This window comes from Canis lupus, chromosome 2 (genome assembly GCF_011100685.1).
Source record: "Canis lupus familiaris isolate Mischka breed German Shepherd chromosome 2, alternate assembly UU_Cfam_GSD_1.0, whole genome shotgun sequence".
NCBI lineage: Eukaryota > Metazoa > Chordata > Mammalia > Carnivora > Canidae > Canis > Canis lupus.
The window spans coordinates 60818134-60836127 of NC_049223.1; the positions used below are offsets into that span (position 1 = coordinate 60818134).

Consider the following 17994-nt stretch of genomic DNA (forward strand, 5'->3'; position numbering starts at 1 on the left):
ACCCAGGTCCCCTCCAAATATTTGCATGAAGTATGAGGATTAAGGTGAAGGGAAAGCTCAGCAGCCTGGCTGTCCTTTTCTTTCCCTCAATCCAGGGACTACTCTTTGCTTATCTCCCTTCCAAACTCCCAGCACCACCTCCCCAAGTCCGCAGAAAACCTTCCTCCCAGAGGGATCATAGTTAAGAATATCCAGTCTGGTCTGGACTCTCTATGCTTCAGTTTCCCCATCACTAAGATTAGGGCTAGGTCTTACCCAGCTTTGTGCAAATTAGAGACAAGCACTTTTCTCCCAGGGCAGCCCTAAGCCAGGGCACCAGCTTGATGAGTGCAGAAGGACTGGACTTCAGGACCCTCTTAAAGGCCCCTCAGCTGGATGCCTTTGTTCAGTGAGCAGCCTGCACAACCATACATGGCCACCCTGGATAGTTTTTCCTTTGTAGACCTTCTATGTGATACTGTTGAACACACATTATTTGTGATAATTAATAATTAATAATTATATTGCTTGATAATTAATGCTTGATACAATTATTTGCTAATTAATTATAACTCAACATTTTTTTAATCCTAATTTTTTTTTTTTTACATGCTCTTCAACAGAGTATGGGTTTGCAGTGGTAAATTTTAAACCAGTGCAGCTTTTAGGGTCCTCAATATGATTTCAGGTATCTTGGAGACAGAGAATTAACATTGTTGAATAATAAGAAGCATTCCCTTTTCAATTCTCTCATTTTCTTCCAAAAGAGATTCGGTACTTAATATTTCCAACACTTGCTAATGATTACACACACACACACACACACACACAGGTCCTCTAGAAGTCCTTCCCAAGCAAGCAACATGGCTCGCATGTTTTAGATTGCCTGGTTTTAGTTGTTTTTTTATCTTTCCCCATTTCCCTTATGGTAAGAGCTACTTTTCAATTTACAGTAGCAGTATCAAGTTTTCTTTCCAAAAACATGTATGTAAGTATTGAAAACGAGTCAACTGTAGGGAAAAAAAATGTTAAACAAATAACAGTAGAGGTGGTAGTGGAGGGTTTGAAGTTTGGGAAACCCGACACCACCCTATTCCAGACCAGGCCAGATCTGGATGTTTTCTCAGCTTTCCCGGCTTGAAGTTGGGAGGAGAATGAGGGATCAGTGTAAACGTCTGACACCCAGAGGTCCCCTGCTCCACTGTGTCTGGAGCTGGGCCTCCGCGCCCTCCTGACTTTCCAGGACTGGGTTCCCTCGGAGCTCAATTCTTCAAGCACTTGCTCCCTGGAAGCTCCTGACTCTCATAAACCTCCACCTCTCCGAGAGGCATGTCTTCCTCCGAGAGGTCCTGTCTCTTGAGCTCTGGGGACCTCCTCAAGAGGGACGTGCCCCTCGAGAATGAATGCGCCCTCGGGGTGGGCTCGGGACTGCCCTGGCCCGGCGACGGCCCCGCGCGCTCCCCGACCACGGAGGGAGCGGAGCAGGGTACACAATGCGGCTGTGTTCGATCCCGCGACGTGTCACTCACAATCGCCAACAATTTATTGCCATTAGACGACGTTGTCAGGCGCTAATTTCCTGGTGGCGCTCCATCACAGGACTCGAAGCACCAGGGGAGGGGGCTCAGAGGCCCACGGGCCCGGGGGCGCGAGGGATGCGGCGCGAGCCAGGCGGGGGTTCCCGTAACGAGGCTTTAATGAGGGGCGCGCGGCCGGCCTTTGTGGAGGAGCCCGAGGAGGCCGCGCGCCCCCGGAGGTCACTTCCTCCCCGGGGCCCGAGCACCCCGCGATCCCGCTGAGGGCCGGCTGCGGCCACCAGGCTGGGTGCCCACTGCGGGGCCCCCCGGGGGCCGCGCCACCCTCGCCCGCCGCGAACTGCGGCCGGAAACGCAGTCTCTCCATGCAACAATGCAAACGCGCTCATTACCATCTCCTCAATATGCATGAAGAAAATGCGCGAGGCTGGCCGAGCCCCATCACCCGGCGCTGGCCTCGGCATCCAATAAGGCGACAAATTCATCTCCCAAGACGGATGAGAAGGGGGCGCCGCGGGGAAGGAAGATCCACGGAGGGGAGGGGGGGAGACAGGTCCTGAAGAGGGAGAGAGGAGAGAAGAGAGAAAAACACACGCAGAGGAGAACCCGAGAGCCAGACCGAGGAGCGGAGAAGCACGCAGACCGGGAGGAAGGGGAGAAGGGGAGAGAGAGGGAGCGCTGGGGGCGAGAAGGGGGACCGTCACACGCACACGGGCAGGCAGAGATGAACAGAGACAAAGTCAGGGCAGGGGGGAGGAGCCCGACTGAGAAAAGTGAAGCGCAAAGTGGTCCAGAGGAGCAAATAAAACACCGGAGGTGGGGGTGGAGGAGGGAGCGGGGGAAAGGGAAGGGAAAGGGATGATTGGGGAATCGAATGCCTAGAAAGTGGGGGAGACAGACAGCCGGGGAGCGAAAAACAAAGGAGAGGGCGGCAGTGAAACTGCTGCAGTCAGGTGGAGACGAGGTTGGTCGTGGAGAGGTAAAGGAAAATCAGATCACTTGCGCTGCGGGCCAGGTTTTCCATCCCCGCCATCCTGGGCGCGGCGAGTGGCGGGCCGCGGCGGGGCCCGGGGGCGCCGGCCGGGCGGGGTTAGCGCGGGGGGCGCAGCGCGGAGCCGGGGGCCGCCGGCCGGCCTCGCGCTCCTCCTGCGGCGGCCCGGCCGGCTCCCGGGTGCACGAGCCCCGCTCGGGGCCCACCGCGCGCGTCGCGGCCCGCAGCTTCGGCGGCCTGGGCCGGGCGGCCTCTCCCCCGCCGAGAGCAAAGTTGGCAAAGTTTCTTGCAAAGTTTCCCCGACGCTCCTCGGGGCCCAGGGGCCGGCCTCGAGGCCCCGGCGACCAGCGGGGAGCGGCAACCCGTTCCGGGGCGGCTCTGCAAGGCCGCGGCCCCGCGCCTCCTGGGATCCCCGGGTCCGGATTCCGGCCTGATGCAAATCCCTCCGGGCGCGGACGCCGGGCCACGCACTCGGGCGTCCGCGAGGCTGCTAATAGCGGAGAGAGAGAATGCGGAAGAGGGAGAGAGAGGGAGAGAGAAGAAAAAAATATTCTCAGCTCAATTTAAGTCTCATGGAAAGGGCTTACAACTGTAATTAAATCATTAAATTCTTGTCTACGCTTCACAGAGCGGAGAGAAATTAACTTCCCACCAACCTCATTTTCTATTTGAACATGAAATAATGATTTTCTGCCCGTCTAATTACAAAGCCAACATCTGATCAAGCCAGCATCCAGAGGGGATTATCGCATGCACGAGTATTAGACCTCATTACCAGCTTGAGTGCAAAATTATTACATCTTGTAATTGGATGGTGAGATTTATATACAGATCGGCCCGGTTTCTGTAAGATTGTAATTACAAGCTTCGTTGGTTAGCTACTTATCAGAACTTTGCAGGAAAACAAAACAAATGACTGAGGAAAACGAGCATTTCATTAACCTGTAACCCGAGCGCGGGGGGAGGGAGCGGTGGGAGCGTGCGCCGCGGCGTCTGCAGGCAGCGGAGGGATCGCCGGCCGCACTGCAGCCCCGGGACACCGGGTCTGGGAGGGAAGGACAGAAGATGGGCCTCCGCGGGGACACCCAGGGCTGCAGCGGCGCCCCCCGACGGGGACGCGCGCGCACCGTGAGGCTGGGCGAGGCGGGGGGCCGAAGGGGGCCCCGGTGGTGAGCCGCTCGCGTGCAGTGCGTGGCGCTGCCCCCGAGCCTGGAGGGCCGCGGGCCCTGGGCAGACGTCGGGCCGCGCGGCCCCAGGTGCGAGTCCAGCGAGCGCTGCCGTGTGCACCAAACGTGTCCTGCGGACACCCTCTGCGTGCACTGCCGCGCTCGGGGCCGCGTAGAGAGAGCGTCTACAGCAAGCCTCCGAAGCGCTTTGTGCGCTGGGAACGTTGGAAGGCGGCGAAAAGACGGAGAAGCTTTTGTGTGCGGCGGTTTGTGCGCGCACGCCCTTCCCAAATCAACTTCCCGTGCACCTGCTTCTCCTCCCTGTGCGAGTGTCACTTTAACCTCATCCCTTGGATTAAAAATCTCTGGAGATGGCTTGGCTGCCCTCGAACCCGCGAGTTCAGTCCGGGGGCCGAGCGCCACTGGCCGGTCGAGTTGCAGAGCCAGGGCCACGTCGGGGCTCGGCCGCCTGGGACGCTGAGTCCCGACGTGAAGTGCGAGCTCCCGGGCCAGGGCAGGGCCGATCTCTGCTGGACACTAGGGTAGTGGAGAGGCCGCTTCTGCTCGGGACCTGGGGCTCCTGGAGGGACCTAATGAATGGAGGTTCTCGGGTACGCGAATGGGTCTAGGGTTCGCCTTCGGGGCCACGGGCGCCCCCGGACCTGCGTGGTTGGTTCGCAGAGAACAGCCTCGCCCGGTCCCTGGCCTGTTTCCCACCTCCCGCAGCTCGACGCAGCCCAGTCGATAGCTGGTTAGGCGGGAGAAGCATCTCCGAGGCTCATAGTTTTCTCTTTTCCTTCTGGAAGAGCGGAGTTAAATAGCGAGCGTTTCATCCGGGCGTTTACAGCGCACCCCCCAGAGCCCCCGCCTCGGAGTCTGGCTCCTGGCTTGCTCGGGTCCGATGCCACCGCTTTGTGCAAACTCAAGGGTTCAGGGCCGTCGAGGCTCAAGGTCTGACACCTAAGGAAGCACTCGGGGAAATGATGTTACCCTCAATTCTGTAACCCCTGAGATCTTCCGTGAGAAGCTGAGCCCAGGATTCCCGAAGCCACTTGGCTGAGAGGTTTAACTGGAAACGAAATCAGGCGCCGGGGAAACATTTCAAAGCCAGAGCTTCCCCTGGTATCTCCCCCTCTGCGGGAGACTCCAGCTAAGGCGAGCGCCAGGTATCAGACAGAGAAGCAGGTGGGGAGGGGATATGGGAAAGAGCTCAGCCGCACTTGAGAAGGCCACACGTCCGTTTCCCCAGTTGAACCCCAGACGGGTCGCCCTCGAACCCCAAACTGGTCTCCCCCAAACTTTCCCGTCTCCTCACCACCACCACCACCACCACCACCACCACCACCACCTGCATTTTTCTCGGAGCCGCCGCCCTGTGCGAAGACCGGTGAAAGGAGCCGGGAGTGAGGGGTGGGGTCAGAACTGGGAGCTCATTCCTGAACTGCCCAGAGCTGCCCAGACCAGAGGGACAGCCTGGGGCCGGGACTCTCCGATCCCTCCACTCCGGTGGAATTTGGATTCAATTCCTCCATCAATCGGCGCGGCGGCCAGTTTCCGCCTCGCAGCCCGGGCTGGCCACTCCAGAACAGTCACCGCCTCCGGGTTGTCCCCGGAGCGCGGCACCGCTGCAGGCCTGGCCTGGGCGGCGGTCGCGGCCGCGGCCTAAAGCTTTCAGCCCGCAGTCGCCGCGACTCCGGGAATTTCAATCCCGCGGTGGGCTGCACGCCCTAATCCGTGGAGGCGGGCGTTCGGGTACTGGGATTTCAGGTTTGATTTAGGAAATATCCCACTGTGAAACTCAAAGCCTTGCCTCCCATCCCCACCCGAGATGGCGATAGGATCTTTGCAGAGAGAAAACAGTTTGGCACGGTGACCGGAGAGCAGAGGAAGGGGCAGGGAAGCGAAGGGTGTCTACGGACCGAAAACCCCAAGACAAACTTGTCGAGGCGCTCTCGGAAAGTTCCCGGAGCCTTCGCCACCTGGCTTTCTGCTCCTCCCCCCACGCACAGCCGCTTAGGGCGCCGCTGGGCTCCGCTCTCCAGTCGTGGCTCCCCGGGATCCCCAGGGGTCCGCACTCCAGCCCCTCCAAAGGCAGAGCCCGCCATTTCCATCAGACATTCGCACCCGGACACAGGCCGCGTTCAAGGAGCTGATTTCAGGGTTTGGTCCTGGGGGGTGGGGGGTGGGGGGTGGGGGGGGCTGCTTCGCTCCCCCGGGCAATGAGATGGCCTCTGAAGCCTCGGCTAGAAGGCACCCCTCCCCCCCTCGCACCACTCTTCTAGTTCCTTCCTCTACGCCGCCGAGCGTGGCCTGGAGTCTCGGGGTGCGAGACGAAAAGGGGGCCCGGAGCCGAGGAGAGCCCCAGCGCCGGCCCCGGGCCGAATTCTGGTCCCGACCCAGGCCCCGCGCGGCGGCGGAGGGGGGGAGGTGCCGAGGGGCTGGCAGCCGGGAGGGGCCCGCTGACCCCGCACTAACCCGCGGCCCCGCGCCTCCCGCGGCCCCTCCCCGCGCAGGCCGGAGGGGGCGGGCGGGGACTCGGAGCGCCCGGGCTCCCGGCCCCGCCCCGCCCCGCCCCGCCCCGCCCCGCGCGCAGTATCCTCCGGGGTGGGCGGCCTCGCCTGGAAGGCGCCCCGGCGATTGGCGACTCGGGAAGGAGACGCGAGGAAAAGTCGAATAAGAGGGCGCGACGTCAGACCCGAGATTTGGGGAAGGGCAGGGGAGGAGGTGAGGGCGGGGACGGACACACAGACACAGCCTCAGACCCAGATGCACGGACTCACACCCCCCGCACGGCACCTTAAGTGTCCCCAACTTTAGGCCGCCTGAGCCCGGGGCGCCGAGGCCAGGGCTGGGGGTGGGGGGGGGAGCCGTGGGAGTTGACTGAGTGAGATAAAAACAGGGGAGAAGAATGAGTGAAGGGGGCCGAAAGGGGAGAAGAGGAAAGGAATAGAGAGGACGGAAAAGCAGGAGAAGGAAGAGAGTTTCCGAGCGTCCAGGAGAGTGCAAGAGCCCGAAGGAGCGGAAGCGATCCTAGGGGGAAGAGGAGCGCGGGGAGGGCGGGGAGGGGAGAGGAAGGGCGAGGAGGAGGAGGAGGAGGAGGAGTGAAAACTAGAGGAGGGCGAAGGAGGCGAGGCGCGACACCGCTCGGGGAGAGGAGGGCAGAGAGGAGCGAGGCGCGGGCAGAGGCAGCTCCGGCTGCGAGAGGAGGGAGCGCGGCGCAGAGAGGAGGGGCTTGCGGGCCCGTAGAAATGTCAATCAGAGCCCGGAGCCCCGGGAATCTCCGCCAATCTGTTCGGACCTGACCTGGCTCCTCGCCGCCGCCGCCGCCGCCGCCGCCGCCGCCGCCGCCGCCGCCGCCGCGGAGCAGATCAATAGGCGAACGCGGAGCGCAGCGCAGCGCGGGAGGCAGCGCGGCCCCAGCCCGGCCCAGCCCCCGATGCGCGCCGGAGCCCGCGGGCGGCGCTGAGCTGGGCGGCCCCGGGGGCCGGGCCCCCTCTCCGTCCGTGCCCCGCGGGCCACCATGTCCTTCCCCCAGCTCGGATACCAGTATATCCGCCCGCTCTACCCACCCGAGCGCCCGGGGGCCGCCGGCGGCGGCGGCGGCAGCGCGGGGGCCCGGGGCGGCCCGGGAGCCGGAGCCTCGGAGCTGGCCGCCTCGGGGTCCCTGTCCAACGTGCTCTCCTCCGTGTACGGGGCGCCCTATGCCGCGGCCGCAGCGGCCGCCGCCGCCGCCCAAGGCTACGGTGCCTTTCTGCCCTACGCCGCCGAGCTGCCCATCTTCCCGCAGCTGGTAAGCGCCCAGGGAGCCGGGGTGGCGGGGGGAGGGTAAGAGTTGGGGCGCGGGACAGGGTGAGCGCGCGGCAGTAACGAGCGGGGCCCAGGCCGGGAGGGTGGAGGCGGTGACGGCTGGGGCTCACCCGCGCGCCCTCCGCGCGTGTCCCTTCCCTCTCCATGTGCGTGCAGGGCGCGCAGTACGAGCTGAAAGACAGCCCGGGGGTGCAGCATCCGGCCGCGGCCGCCGCGTTTCCGCACCCGCACCCCGCCTTCTACCCGTATGGCCAGTACCAGTTCGGGGACCCGTCCCGTCCCAAGAACGCCACCCGGGAGAGCACCAGCACGCTCAAGGCCTGGCTGAACGAGCACCGCAAGAACCCCTACCCCACCAAGGGCGAGAAGATCATGCTGGCCATCATCACCAAGATGACCCTCACCCAGGTGTCCACCTGGTTCGCCAACGCGCGCCGGCGCCTCAAGAAGGAGAACAAGATGACTTGGGCGCCCCGCAGCCGCACCGACGAGGAGGGCAATGCTTATGGCAGCGAGCGCGAGGAGGAAGACGAGGAGGAGGACGAAGAAGACAGCAAGCGCGAGCTGGAGCTGGAGGAGGAGGAGCTCGTGGGGGAGGAGGAGGACACGGGGGGCGAGGGCCTGGCGGACGACGACGAGGACGAGGAGATCGACCTGGAGAACTTAGACGGCGCGGCCGTGGGGCCTGAGCTCGCCTTGGCCGGGGCGGCGCACCGGGACGGCGACCTCGGCCTGAGACCCATCGCAGACTCCAAGAATAGCGACTCGGACGACAGCTCGGAGGGCCTGGAGGAGCGTCCGCCGCCGGTGTTGAGTCTGGCCCCAGCGCCACCGCCGGTGGCCGCGGTGCCGCCGTCCCCGCCCTCGCCTCCCGCGGGCCTGGACCCCTGCGCTCCCGCGCCGGCGCCCGCCTCGGCCCTGCAGAAGCCCAAGATCTGGTCCCTGGCCGAGACGGCCACGAGCCCGGACAACCCGCGCCGCTCGCCCCCGGGCGCTGGGGGTTCCCCCCCCGGGGCAGCCGTCGCGCCCCCAGCCCTGCAGCTCTCGCCCGCCGCCGCGGCCGCCGCGGCTCACAGACTCGTCTCGGCGCCGCTGAGCAAGTTCCCCGCTTGGACCAACCGGCCGTTCCCAGGCCCGCCGCCGGGCCCACGCCCGCACCCGCTCTCCCTGCTCGGCTCGGCCCCTCCACACCTGCTGGGACTTCCCGGAGCCGCGGGCCACCCGGCCGCGGCCGCTGCTGCCTTCGCTCGGCCTGCGGAGCCCGAGGGCGGAGCAGGTGACTACGGAGCGCGGGCCGCGGAGGGCAGGGGTGGGTTCGGGTCGCGCGGGCGCGGGCGGGGGCGCGCAGGACCCCGGGGGCGCAGGGCGCTTTCCGCGGCCCTGACTGCGGCACTGGAGCGCTCTAAAGGCCCTCCTTTTTCTTCCCGGCTCCCCTTAGATCGCTGTAGTGCCTTGGAAGTGGAGAAAAAGTTACTCAAGACAGCTTTCCAGCCGGTGCCCAGGCGGTAAGAGACCCCGCGGTAGGGGGTGGGGTGGGGGGGGCGGGGATGGTGGGATGGGCAAGGGGGGGAGGGACAAACGCGGAGGCACACGCGCGCCTTTCGCCCCCGGGGGAGCGCAGCCGGGACGCGCTTTAGAAAGGGGCCGGAGCGCGGGGCCCTGGGTAGTCCCCGCGGGCGCACAGCCGGCCCCGAGGTCCCGGTCCTGGACCCCGGGCGCGGCCCAGGGTGCGGCTCGCTGGGCACCTGAGCCCGGCGGGCCCCTGGAGCGGGCGGCGGCTCCGGGAAGCCCACCTGCAGGCCTCCCAGCCCGGCCCCGCGATCTGCCGCCCTCCCGCCCTCGTGTCGGTGAAGGCCGACATCCACAGCGGGCCCATCTGACACGGAGACGCCTCCCAGCCCCCGGCCTCAGCCCCGGCCTGGGTCTCCCGGCCCTGGGCAGCGTCGGTGCTCCGAACTTGCCTTTGCTACCATTGCTTCTCTCTTCCAGGCCCCAGAACCACCTGGATGCCGCCCTGGTCCTATCGGCTCTCTCCTCGTCCTAGTACTTATTTTTAAAAATTTTAAATCGTTGTAATAATTGTAAAAAAAAAATCGCTCTGTATAGTTATGACTTGTAAGCATGTCCGTGTATGAATACCTTAAAAAGAAAACTAAACAAAAAAGAAAAAAAAATAAAACAAGTCCCCCTGAGTCCTCCCCAAGTGGCTTCTGTACCCCACATTAGCAGAGTCTGTGAGGGTTTTTGGTTTGTTTTTGTTTTTGTTTTTGTTTTGGTTCGGTTGATTTTGGGGGGTGGAGTCTCCGTGAGAATAACCGTGTCTGACTTTTTTTGTATATACAGAAAAATGTACATATGTGTGAACCAAATTGTACAAGAAAGTATCTATTTTTGGCTAAATAAATGAGCTGTTGCCACTTTGACTATAACCCGCCTGTCTGCCCCCCCCCCCCACGACCAATCGGCTTGGTTTTTGTTGTGTTTTGTTTCATCCACTCCCCCCACGCCCCCACCTTTGAGGAGTCGCCGGGATGAGAGGAAAAGGAGGAGAGTCAGGACCGTGTGATCGGGAGAGCGCGGAGGCCGAGGAGACACAGCAGTGGCGGGCCCTGGGGTTGCCGCTGGAGGTGAGGCAGTTGGAGAGAAGTACGTGGGGCGCCCGTGGGAAAGGGCAGGGGAAGCCTCAAGATGCCCTCGGAGGAGTCCGGGCAGTTGGGCCCACCTGCCTGTCCGCTGGAGCCACCGAGGGTTCTTGGGGCCTGTTCCGATGACAAAGCAGAAAGACTCAGAGAAGGGTCTGGATGCAGAAGGGTTAGGCTGGGAGGTTCTCATCACTCCCAGCCCCATTCGTAGAGACAGGCACAACTGAGGGGTTCTCAGTCTTCTGTAAGGGCATGTGCCGGCTCAGTTCAAGCCTCTTCCAACCTCCTTGCACCCTAGACTCCTCCTTACAGATGAGAGGGTGCGGGGTGGTGGTAGCAGAGGGTGGGTAGGGAGGAGCAGGGAGCCTAGGGATGAACATCCTTTCCTCTCCGGGACTGCGCCCAGGGCGAATTGAGTTGGGGGACCCGTGTCCTGGTAACATCGGTTTGTCTTGGCACCCCAGCGGGTTTTCCGCAAGTGCCCCAGAAGGACGGCTGTCTGGGGGTCCCGGTTGGGGGGGGCAGGTGTGTTGGGCCCCTGTACCTCTGCAGCCGGGACTCAGGCTCCCAGCCGTCCAGGGGTGGGCGGGTTGGGGGAGGGAGCCGAGAAATTTGGGGCTGGAGCTCCCTCTACAGGACAAAAGGGCCACTCAGCGCCTACCTCGGCGGCCTCTCCAGCCAGGCCGGCGGCCACCAGCCCCCTCCTCCTCCTCTTGTTTTCTCTTTCAGTGGCCGGCGGCGGCCCAACTTTGACTTGAACAAGTTGTAGGGAGCGCCAGAAGAGTGCCGCCTCGGGGCATGAAGCGGAGGGTACCTCTTTTTGCATCTCCTTCCTCGTGATTAGTTAGTAAATTTAGAGGGTGGCCAGATACCAGGAGTTTGCCACCCACTCCCACCCCCTTGTGTGGAGCCTGTGACAATCCTGCAGGTCTCCTGGGAGGTTTGGGAAGCGCTTGCATGCCTGAAGCCACAGAACAAGGCAGGCATTCTATTTATAGTACCCCTTCCAGGTTGGGGAGGGGGAGCAGACCTGGATCCTAAATGCCCAGGCAGCTGCCTGCATGGCCCCCAAGGAACCTCACTGAGGCTGGGGAGTCTGGGTGTGGTGGCCCCCCAGGGGCAAGGGGGAAAGAGGGTCTGTTGGCATCTCGTGTGTTAGTAAGTGGCCTTTCCCAGAGGACTGGTGAAGCGGAGGCTGCTTTCTGAGCACAGACCTTCCAAGCAAGGCTGGGGGCTCCCCCTCTAGCCCTTTCCCCAGAAGTGGGAGATGTCTCTCGGGGCTCCGTCACCTCCCAGCTCTTTATTAATGGTGTTCATGGGATTCAGAAGCCTTCCCAGGTCTCAGGTGGAGGCTGTGGTTCAGCTCAGGTCCTGGGCAAGGCTCCCCTGCCCCATGGAACGGGCTCCAATCGTCTGGGCCTGGAACCTCAGAGACCAGGGCCCCGGGCCAGACAGAGGCCTCTGCTGTTAGCCTGAGTGCCTATAGGTGGGCAGCCCCCCCGCCATAGCCTGTCCACTAGTGCCTCCCGAGCTCCACTGTGGCACAGATCTAGTTCCCAGGTCTATGTACGTCCTGTGAAACTCTAGGCAGATAATTAACTTCTCTGCACTGTTTCCTCATCTGTAAGATGGGAGTAATGCCACCTACCTCGCAGGATGTGTGGGTGAGAGAAAGCTCGTCCGGGGCTGGCCTGGGGTCACAGGGGTAGATAGCCCTGGTCTGACTAATACTCTATTCCAGAATCTCAGACGGCTCTCTTCAACTCTGGGCAATATTTCTGCCCATACACAACCTTCAGCCAGAAGAGTGAGGTGTCGGCCATCAGGCACCACAGGACCCAGTTCAAACCAGGGAGAAAGGAACGTCCTAGGCCATGGTGGTCAGGGAGAGGGTGAGAAGGCAGGCAGCCTCTCTGCCCTGAGCACGCACCAGGGGAGGAGGAAATGCCTCTGTTCACAGGGAGGTGGGTGTGGAGAGGCCAAGCTTGGAGAGATCTGATTCCCTGTGCTTGGCGTCTCTCTGGTGTAAACCCTGAGGCTTGCCCACTTCGTCAGGATGGTGGCCCTCCGATGAAACAGTCCTGCCTCTACGGAGCAGGCAGTGTGTGGGGGGTGGGGGGGGGGGGGCAAGGACAGCTGGGAGAGATCTGGGAGTGGCTCCATGTAGCTGGATCTTCTCCGTCCAACAGAACACATGGGCCCTTCCCATGGCCCCAGATTGACCCCCATAGGATAACTTCAATCAAAACAAAAAAGATCCCATGGGCTTTCTAGCCAAAGGAGGGAAGAAGAAGAAGCTCCCCTGCCCATTTCACCATTTCTGCATCCTCCTCCCCAAGCCATCCCCTCCTCTCCCTCCTCTCAGGGATCCTAGGAACTCTCTCCATCCATACTTTATTGTGTGGACCTAAAATTTTAAAAGGAAAAAATAAGCTGGAGGGAGTACAGTTCAGAGAGAGAGAGAGAGAGTGAGGAGGAAGCCAGAGAGAATAAGGAGTAATAGAGAAAGAATGTCTGGGAATCTTATCCTGGGTCCTGATTAAGCTTCAATTAGAAATAAAATATGTCAATCACTCCTCCTGGAAGGGGTTCCTGCTGTCGGGGCTGGTTATGCAAAGCACGCCATGGTGTGTGGGGATAATCAATTAGGTCAGAGGAAGGAGTGTATGTCACCGCTTCCCTCATTATCTGCACGGAGCTGGAGGTGGGGGTGCATCACCGAGCCAGAGAGCCAGAGGAGAATAAAATTATCTCCCTAAGTGATGGCCCACCTCTGGGACTGGCACATTCATGATTTCCAATTGAATTTATTTTCACTGGAATACAGGGAGGAGGAAGCGGGGTCCAGTCAGAGGGCAACCTGGAAAAGCTACTGCGGTAGAGGCTTCCCCGGAGAATAAAGAGGGCTCCAGCCACTCACCTGCTCCAGGGGAGGCACGAGGAGAGGGCAAGTCCTCCCCAGCTGGGCCGATGGTCTCCAGGCCACCTGGAGAGTCCACTGTCTCAGGCCTGGGTTTTGGAAGGTGAGCCATAGGGATTGAATCCTTGGATGGGAATTGGATGTCAGACATCTTCACTGATTTGTTGGGACTTTTCATCAGGAACTCTGGCTGTGGGCCTAATATTCGTATCCTTCTAGAAACGTTGTCTGTATCTTCTAACTCCTAGCTGCATGTACCCTCTACTTCTGCCAAATGAAAGAGGGCAATCACGGGTATGTACAAATTATGTCTATGGGGCAGAGCTAACTCGAGCTTGAGGGGAGGCAGTGTCATCCCGACCTGGGCCTCCACCCTCACCATCTGCAAGATAGAGGGGATTGGAGTCGATGAATCCAAGGTTGTCGCATTTTGGGCATAAATAGAGGGAGCCCATAGCCTCTCTGGAGACTGCCTCCTGATCCTGATTAGCCACTGTCAGCGGATCCAGCCGGCCAACGTGACCACACTGAAAATGTCCATCTATTGGTGGCCTACCTGGCTCACTTGCAGCTCCTGCTTCCCTCTCAACAGAGGCTCCAGCCCCTCTGAAGACCATCCAGATTGTTTGCACGGAAAACCCCACAGGGCACCTCTTCCTGAGTGTGGGAGAGGTGGGTAGCCATGGCAAGAGGTCCCTAGGTTGAGCAGTGGTTCTCCGCTGGGCAATGCCCCCACTCCCAGGACATATGACCATGTCTGGAGACACTTTCCATTGTCTTGACTGTGGAAGGGTGCTGCTGGCATCTCATGGGTGGAGACCAGGGATGCCGCTGACACCAGGGATGCTGCCCCACAGACACTGGCCAGCCCCGACAGCAGAGAATTAGGAGGTCCGAAATGTCCATAATGCCTCGGTCAAGAAACCAAGAGGGTGAGGGAGGGGAGAGGCGTCTGGGGCCATTAGAGCAGTGTGTTTTCTCCCAGAAAACTCAGCTGTGTGGAAGGGAAACATTAGGGGAGGATGCTAAGTGGGGCCACTTTTTGCTCTTTAAAACTCTGGGCCCTGGAAGGGGGCCGTGGGGATGGGGGAGCACAAGCACGCAACTTTGCCAGCCCGGGAAATAGAAGAGGAGGTCTCTGCTCCCTGAGCCGCTGGAGGTGGGACCGTCTCAGGAGGGAGAGACAGACTCCTCTCCAAAGAGGATGTGTGTCTGGAAAGTTGGGGCCTTTCTCACTGGATATTTATATCAGGAGCAGGTTACGGGAATGTTCTCGCAGATGAAAGCCTAACTCCTGTGGTTTGGCTCATAATAATTGCCACCTCTTAACTGCCGCCAGCCCTTCCTACGCATAAATGTCTCTATTTATTTACTTGCTTATTTTACCCCAGAGTGGGTGTGGGCGTGTGGGTGTGGGTGCATGGGTGTGTGTGTGTGTGTGCACGGGTGTGTGTGGGTGCATGTAGGAGTGCGGGTGTGCGTGCATGTGGGGTGGGGGGTGCGTGTGGGTGTGTGTCCCGTGTCAGGGAGCAGGAGGGAGACAAAGGCAGGGTAAGGTCTTACTCTGGCCCGGCCTGTCTAGGACGGGAAGGCTGTGATTTCATGGCTTTTGTGCTGGTGGGGAGCCCTGCATTCTCCCACTGCTCTGGGCCGCTAACAAGTGGGCCCGTAGCCCTCCGGGACCTTTGGAGTGCACTCATCTGAGAGATTGTGCTTTTCTCAGCCGCTCAGATTTATTTTGCTAAAGTTACAGGGCAATTATGGAAATGCGCCCTTTGAAGCTGGGCTGATTTCTCTTTATTTTCTTCTCCCTGACAAAGCAGAGCTTCCCTGCCTCTTGTGGGCTTTTTTTCCCCCCTGCTCGCTCTCTCTCTCTCTCTCTCTCTCTTTCCTCTTTTTTTTTTTTTCTGATAATTATTAGATAGCGGGAGTTTCCAGGGGTAATTTTAAAAAAATCTTTTGAACAGTGATAAAAATGTGTGTAGATTAAAATGACATTACTATTATTTTGATATTATGTTATGGTTTTTTTTATGGGATTTTGATGGCCAGCAGGGGAGAAATGAATTAATGATAGCAAGAGATAGGCCTCATGCTCAGATTGTGGGCCTGTGACATGCTGGCCTGCCTGAGGCCCCGAGTGGGGAGACCCTTGGCAACCTGGCAGGCCACCTGGTTGGCTCAAAGACTGGCTCAGCCTCCTGGGGCTCCCACTGGGCCCCCCAGAATGCAGAGCTCCAGGAATTTAACAGGATGAACGCCCTGCTTCCCCTTTCCTCACACCTCGGGGAGAAAGAGGCCCAGACTCAACAGAGCTGCGTTTTCTGGGCTTTGTACATTATTTATCACTGTTGCACAGAATCTGGAGGCTCTGTGTGAACCAACCCAACTTATTTCTCTCCTCCCACCCCACTTTGCTTGACTTGACGCTGGGGTGTTGAGGAAAAGTGTCTGAAGCCAGATGGTGTCCACCTCAATGCCGGGGAGGCCTTCAATGCGGGATGGGGCCTGCTTAGAGTTGGGGGTGGGGCTCAGTTTCTATTTTTTAGAGCGGCTTTGAAGTTTTCTTTGTCCATATTTTTCTTTGCTCCTTCCTTCTTCCCTTCTTGTCTTTGGGGTGAATGGCTCATGATCTGTATACAAATGCTGACAGGAAGTCTCGCCCCCTTCAAGAGCTGGGCATTGGCCTCAGTGGCCGGAGTGGAGGCCGTGTCACCTCCTATTTCCTTCACCCTCTTTCACAAAATAAAATAACTAAAATAAAACGAATAAAATGGGGTTGAGTGCTTATTATTTGATAGGCCTAACCATTAACCATGCTAACTGCTTTCCATGAATTTTCGTTAATGCTCACAACCCCTCCTCAGGGAGACCTGATAAATAAATGAAGGCTTAAAGAGGTCAGGTTAAGAGACTCTTCTGGTACGAGGAGAACATTCCATAGGTATGTAGCTGTCTGGATTAAAGGGGTAATATAAGGGCACCTGGGTGGCTCAGCTGGTTACTCATCTGCCTTCAGTTCAGGTCATGATCCTGGGGTCCTGGGATAGAGCCCCATGTCAGGCGCCCTGCTCAGTGGGGAGTCTGCTTCTCCCTCTCCCTCTGCCCCTCCCCACTGCTTGTGCGCGCGCTCTCTCTCTCTCTCTCTCCCCCTCTGTCAAAGAGATAAATAAAATCTTACAAAAATAAATAAAAATCAAAGGGTAATATACATTTGTTTGTACAAGGAGCTGGTGTGATTGCCTCGGGGAAAGGTCCCAGGCAGCTGAGGGTCAAGGACAGGAGGGATGTTTTTTAGTCTCAATCTATTTGCTCCTTTTGAACCTTGTGACTGTGTTAACTCCTCAAGAAGCTTTTTAGATTTTAAATGACTAAAATGCGTGAGAGAGAGTGAGAAGAAAGACAGGCACACAGAAAGCCACTTCCCTGGATCCCACAGCATTCATTCATTCACTGACCCCTCAGGTAACCCTCCAGTACCACCCATATGTGCCAGGCCAGGCACCTTGGGTGCGGTGGTCCAGAGGGTGGGTCCCGCCATCAAATTGTCTTGGTTTAAATCCCAGCTCCGCTGCCCCCTAACTGTGTGACCTTGAGCTATTGACTGCACCTCTCTGAGCTTTGCCCCCTCATAAAACAGAAAAAAAAATCATTATAATTTTACCTCCCGCATAGACCATTGGGAGGATGAAATGAATTCATGTGCACTTAGAACAAGGTACCATGCAGAAGGATTTGCCTCATGCATACTAATTACCTAGTCTATTACAAATGTTATTTGCATTAATGGTAACAACAACGACCCTGGGCAATGGGCATGATTGTCCCCCACTTTATAGGTAGGTCAGCCCAAACTCAGCCACTTGCTCAGTGAAGCCAATGAGGGGTAGAGTCAGCATTCTGACCCCGTGTGCCACTTGCTTGGGATTCAGGGTGGAGTGCCCATCGGCTGTGACACCACTTTGCTCCTGCCCCACCTGCTTACCTGATCCGTGTGGACCTGACCCTGTCTTGCTGGGGCCAAGATCCTAGGAAGCCCCTACACCCTGCCTCCCACTGCAGCCCCCCATTTCCATCACAAAGTCAGCAAATTGCAAGGGCATGTGAATGGCTGTGTCACAGACACCACCTTGAGTCTGTGGCCTTTAAATTAAATTTTTAAAGTAAGTACAGGACAGAATGAGGATCTCTGTCCACCTGTTCAATTCCTCCTCACCTTTGGTCCTGGTGGAGAGGGGCTCTCAGGACAGTTACATGCCAGTGGCTTGTTGTAAGCAGTCATCCTTCCAAATCTCTCTGCATGTGCTCCCTGCAGCAGCAGCAGCAATCTGGGAGCTGGTTAGAAATGCAGAAGTCCAGGCCCCTCACAACTCCACTGAATCAGAATTGGTATCTTCCTAGGATTCTCTGGGGGACGTGGGTGCATATGAATGTGTGAGAAGCACTGGTCCCTATGCCTTTCAATAAAACATGTGGCCATTCCAGAACGGAGACAGGAACAGTCTCTGAGACCTGGACCTCTATGGGATAGGCAGGATGGAGGATGCACGAGGGAGGGTGGAGCAGAGGGGAGGAAAGGAAGGAATGAGAGGGGTAAAAGGAGAAGGTACCAGGCTTCAACATGAGGCTGAATTTATCAGGACTAACAACATATTGTGCCCCTTCCTCTATTTTTAATCATATTCAAGGTTGGCTGCGTGTAACAACAGGCTCCTCATGGCCACAGCTTCTGCCCTTCCAGATATTTCATGGCATGCGGATATATGTAATTAGAAAATGTGGGACTTTATTAACAGGAGCTGATTTCTAACAGCATGCCTCATAGTGATCCCCACTAAACTTGGGCGATCTTATGAAGGGAGGGGTGAGTCAATATGTCGGCATCTACTGCTACATAACAACCCCCGCCTCCCCCCCCCCAAAAAAAAAACACGCAGTGATAGGAGAGAACAAG

The 17994-nt window shown here is 58.7% G+C and overlaps 1 protein-coding gene across 1 annotated transcript; it reads left to right on the top strand.

Moving 5' to 3' along the window:
- Positions 1-7191: 7191 nt before the first annotated feature.
- Positions 7192-9907, top strand: IRX3 (iroquois homeobox 3). Its single transcript, XM_038529634.1, has 4 exons — positions 7192-7461; positions 7635-8754; positions 8917-8983; positions 9468-9907. The coding sequence occupies exons 1-4, from the start codon at positions 7192-7194 to the stop codon at positions 9520-9522; spliced, it is 1512 nt and encodes a 503-aa protein (XP_038385562.1). The 3' UTR covers positions 9523-9907.
- Positions 9908-17994: the final 8087 nt, after the last annotated feature.